We start from the raw sequence: 2,678 nt of genomic DNA on the forward strand, positions 1-2,678 counted from the left end.
GCAGCGCGCCACTTATCGCAACCTATGAAGGTGGTAGTGATTTGCAATGAGTATCCAGAATTAATGATTTCGGAGAGAAAAAGATCGAAACAAAACAGCTATTACGTGGGCCGGGCCGTCTGGAGGAGTCCTCTGGGAAGCCGCAACTATACGTTGCACGCGGGCGTCATATAGGATTAGCCGCCGCACTGCATGCCACAGAGGTCTTTTCTCTCCCTCCTCCCTGTAAACGGAAAACGGCCTACTCAGAAATTCCCAGCATCCCAATCGTGTCCGCCTCCACTCCACTAGATCACCGACCACCGTGGTCCTGCCCGCCCACAGAGCACACGGTACGCACTGCGCCGCCTAGGCCGATACCAGAAGCCATCTCCTGCTCCCCACGTCTCCACTCCGGCGAGAAATGCGGCGCCCTTCGGTTCAAGATGGGCTGACGCGGCAGCTCGGATCGGTGGCATCGACTCGGCAGTAAGACTGGTACGCGTGCGGATGCTGCCGTCGATTTTAATTCCCCGCCCACCCTTGCTTCTAAGTTTCCGGATATATAAGCGGGCGTCTATCTCTGCTGTTCCGGCTCCGCATTTGCAGCCCGCGGATTCGTCGGCGGGAGCCCGCGGATTTCCAGCTTGTCGTTGTGCAGGCAGGTGGGGAATTTTTTCTAACCTACTTTGGACTTTGAAGGGAAAACAGAAGAGGGGGTAAGATTGTTTCTGTTTCTGAGCCCTTTTTGTGTGCAAAGAATGGGCGGTTCTTGAAGAAAGAGGTCATGGAATAAATTATTGTATCGAGAAATTTAGCAAGGCGCATTTCATGCTTTATCGTAGAGCCAGCGCAGATGATATGGCCTACTAGCTTTCATCGTCACAACTTGCGTAGTTAGAGAATGTCAGCTCAACTACTCCACCCAAAAGGAAAAAAGATGGTTTAGTTTACCGCTTTACTTTATCACATTTGTCTCAAGTAACAAGCATGGAGTGATATGTCTCAAAATAGATGGGCCGGCTGCGAATCAACCTGTGGTTGAGTTGGTTAGGTGGACAGTGGTATCCCCAGCCCACCAGGGTTCAAATCCTGGTGCTCGCATTATTCCTGGATTTATTTCAGGATTTTCGGCGATGCGCTTTCAGTGGGAGGAGACGTTCCCGTCGATGACGAGGCGCCTATGGTGGCTTCGTAAATCTCAAGATGATATGCCGGCTCAGTCTCTCGGAGGTGCTCATAGGGGTAGGGTGTGCGTGTGTGCGTTCATAGGGATGAGTGTATGCGCGTGTATATGAGCGCTTGTGTCTGTACTGATGCTCAAAAAAAAAAAGATGGGCCGGCTAGTAGAGGTGTAGAATGTTGTTTCGAGCTATGTATCTAGTGTCTGTCAACTAACCATATGAATGCTGAGCGCAGCAAGATGCCAAATATATGTCTCGGATGCAACTCAAACCTAATCCCACATACCTGCTACATATATTTTTTATACCATCCAAGTGTTGTTTCTGTCATAATTACTCTTAATTTATTTATCCTTTTATTCTTATCTATGCATTTTCTAAAAACAAAGGTACCTGCTCAGCAGAAAGTGGTCGCAAGTAGGCAAACTGTAAAACATGGGGATGTGGCATCTATCCTAAGATGGTGATCTCACTGAAAGTGGCACTCTTTCTTTTCATAAGCTGAGAATCTTCCGTCACATGCTAATGGCCCTGTCTGCCTTTCTCCTCCTACTAGTCTCAAGGAACCACCTTTCCCCTTACTTCTTCCCTCCTGATCCTCACCCAGACACCGCTACTGCAAACACCATTCCCATTCATATTCACCTATATCTTCATACACAGGCCGTCATCATCTAAGAGTGAGGATCAGGAGAAGGGCGTGACAAGAAGATGCTGAAGAAACTGATATCGAAGACCAAGAGCAAGAAGAAGAAGGAGGCTGCCTCTTCTTCCCTCCCCACCTTGGATCGACTACATGAGGTCTCCACCCCTTTTTCCATTTAAATGTTTGCCTGTTTTTCTTATATCGATCAACCTTTACCTTCTGCTCTTCTGTTTCCTTCGAGTTGTCAAGATAGGGTTGGATTTTGGGCTTGGGAGTTAGGGGACATTTCTAAATAGTTCTCTTCAAGAAATGTGGTCTTTAATTCGCAACAGAGCAATTGGTCACTTGTGTAAAGAAAGAAAAACCTCGATACCGTGTATCACCCAAGTGAATAGTAAAAGCTTGAGTACTGAATGCAGATGTGGGTATTTCTGTGTCCAATGGATTTCCAGAACACAAGAATGGAAGAAAACAATACTTAAAAGGTCTTCTTTTTGTACATGACAAACCGGCCAGTTGGTTGCGGATTTTGACCATTAGGCCTTGTACAATGCTAGGTGCTTAGAAAAATAAAGCGGTTTTTCTGAAGCACCAGTGCCTATTTCTACAGGAGAGACGCCGAACTAAGCATCTACCCTGTACAAATAAGCACCGGTGCTTAAGTAAAGCCTGGTTTATTTCTTTAAGCAGCTCCCCTAAGCACCTTGCATTGTACAAGGCCTTAGTTGTCATGTGTCTAGTTGGTTGAATTGAAGGTATGGTCAACTGTATCGGCCTAGTCAAATTTTGCTCAACTGCTTTGAGGACATATGATGCTGACACTGTTGTACCCTGTTTCTTGTTTTCCTATTTAAGGCTGCCCCCCCCCC

The 2,678-nt window shown here is 46.9% G+C and overlaps 1 protein-coding gene across 5 annotated transcripts in view; it reads left to right on the forward strand.

Moving 5' to 3' along the window:
* Positions 1-223: 223 nt before the first annotated feature.
* LOC123111335 (vacuolar protein sorting-associated protein 32 homolog 2) overlaps positions 224-2,678 on the forward strand; it is a 4,651-nt gene continuing 2,196 nt past the window's right edge. Inside the window, exons 1-4 of one of the 5 annotated variants that reach the window (XM_044532107.1) lie at positions 224-477; positions 589-698; positions 1,553-1,626; positions 1,827-1,964. In XM_044532107.1, coding sequence (XP_044388042.1) covers positions 1,875-1,964 — 90 coding nt within the window. In that variant the 5' untranslated portion in view covers positions 224-477; positions 589-698; positions 1,553-1,626; positions 1,827-1,874. Of the gene's footprint in view, positions 478-588; positions 699-1,552; positions 1,627-1,663; positions 1,965-2,678 lie in introns of those variants that run through there. The other 4 variants (XM_044532103.1, XM_044532108.1, XM_044532106.1 and 1 more) reach the window with 4 other exon arrangements.

Source organism: Triticum aestivum, chromosome 5B (genome assembly GCF_018294505.1).
Source record: "Triticum aestivum cultivar Chinese Spring chromosome 5B, IWGSC CS RefSeq v2.1, whole genome shotgun sequence".
Lineage (NCBI taxonomy): Eukaryota > Viridiplantae > Streptophyta > Magnoliopsida > Poales > Poaceae > Triticum > Triticum aestivum.